Source organism: Euphorbia lathyris, chromosome 3 (assembly GCF_963576675.1).
Source record: "Euphorbia lathyris chromosome 3, ddEupLath1.1, whole genome shotgun sequence".
NCBI lineage: Eukaryota > Viridiplantae > Streptophyta > Magnoliopsida > Malpighiales > Euphorbiaceae > Euphorbia > Euphorbia lathyris.
Window position 1 is genome coordinate 89,275,701 of NC_088912.1, and position 1,540 is coordinate 89,277,240.

A 1,540-nucleotide genomic window follows, 5' to 3' on the forward strand; every position below is an offset into this window, starting at 1 on the left:
CCTGGAAGATCGTTTAGGAGGTAGAGCAGATTTGGTGGTTTCTTATTCAATTTAGTAAAAGTGGAATCAATTGTTTCAATGATTCCCCAAAGAGGTAGGAGTGTGTTAGGTCCCGAAGAACACCCAAAATCCGCCATTGTTAGAGACTCAGATAAGTTTTTTTTGACATAATTGTTCAATGCTTTCTTCCAGTATCGGCTTGGCTAGTATAATAAATTTCTTCTGCATCAGATTAATTAAGTTTATTAATGGATCAAAGTGATTAAACAAGAAAATTAATGGATCAAATTACCTGATACAAAGAGTTCCTGTAGTAGCTGTTTTCACCTTCTCCACCATTCATGTGATGAATTTGTACTGGAACTTCCATCTCTGGACCGTTGTAGGTTGAACGGGAATTTCTTCTGTTCTTTGTATGTTTGGTGATGTATGAACATATATCTTACAAGGTTGTCGATCTAAAAAATTATAAGGTATTTTTTTTGTAAATGAATCCAGTCCAGCAAGTGTCCAGAAAGTATATCTGGATCAATTTCAGAAGGATTTTATGAATTTCTTGAAATCACGGTCGGTGGAAATGGTGTCCGGTGGTCATATGGTGATATCTTTTCTAGCTAAAAGTGATAACAGTCCGATGCAGTTAGTTCAAGATTCTCTTAAGCAGATGGTTGACGAGGTAATTAATGGTTCATCCACTTCCTCGGTTAATTACATTTTTTTATGGAACGACACTTCTATAATAAAATTTATGTGAATAATTTATGGTGACAGGGTATAATCCAAGAATCAAAACTTGACCATTTTATTGTTCCATTATATCCTCCTTCCGAAGAAGAAGTGAGAAATAGGATTGAAATGGAAAATTCATTTAAGATTAAAAGAATAGAAGAATTCGAAGTAAGTTGGGATGCAAATATCGAGGATGGAAACAATGAATTATTGTTTGATATATCGGAGAGAGCAAAATATGTAGCCAGTTACTCAAGAGCTATCATAGAACCCATGCTAGCAAGTTATTTTGGAGATGCTATTATTGATGATTTATTTGGTAGACTCTCCTTTAGAGTGAACAATTGTTTGGAGAAGAGAATTGGATTGACCAAGTATGTGGTGGTTTCTTTGATAAAAAAGAATTAATACCATCTTAAGATGGATTTTAGATTTTGTGGTATTTCTCATCCATTGTATTTTTATCTTAATTTTCACTGTGTTTATTTTGGGAAACCTTATTGTATTATTTATCATAGTAGAATGTTTAAGAGCACTACTATTATATGGTTTCTATTCATGTAATAAGACGCCGCCGCCGTGAAAAGAAAGAGGAGTCGATTTAGAATTCGAATAAGACAGCAACGTTGAAATTGATGAACTGGTGCGGCGTAGTGAGACTGAAACAGATTGAAAGCGATAAAGAAGGTTTTAATCGTAAATCAACAAAGAGGTTCTTCTCTAGCTAAACTAGAAGGAGTGAATCCCAACATAACAAGGTATAAACCTTTGGTTCTCAAAGAGAATGATTTTTTATTGATAAAAGTTGCAT

General features: G+C 34.0%; 1 protein-coding gene across 1 annotated transcript; it reads left to right on the forward strand.

Annotated features, from left to right (window-relative positions):
• The first annotated feature begins 248 nt into the window (after positions 1-248).
• LOC136222765 (probable caffeine synthase MTL2) lies at positions 249-1,137 on the forward strand. Its single transcript, XM_066010493.1, has 3 exons — positions 249-258; positions 474-676; positions 772-1,137. Exons 1-3 carry the CDS (start codon positions 249-251, stop codon positions 1,135-1,137), a joined length of 579 nt encoding a protein of 192 aa, XP_065866565.1.
• Positions 1,138-1,540: the final 403 nt, after the last annotated feature.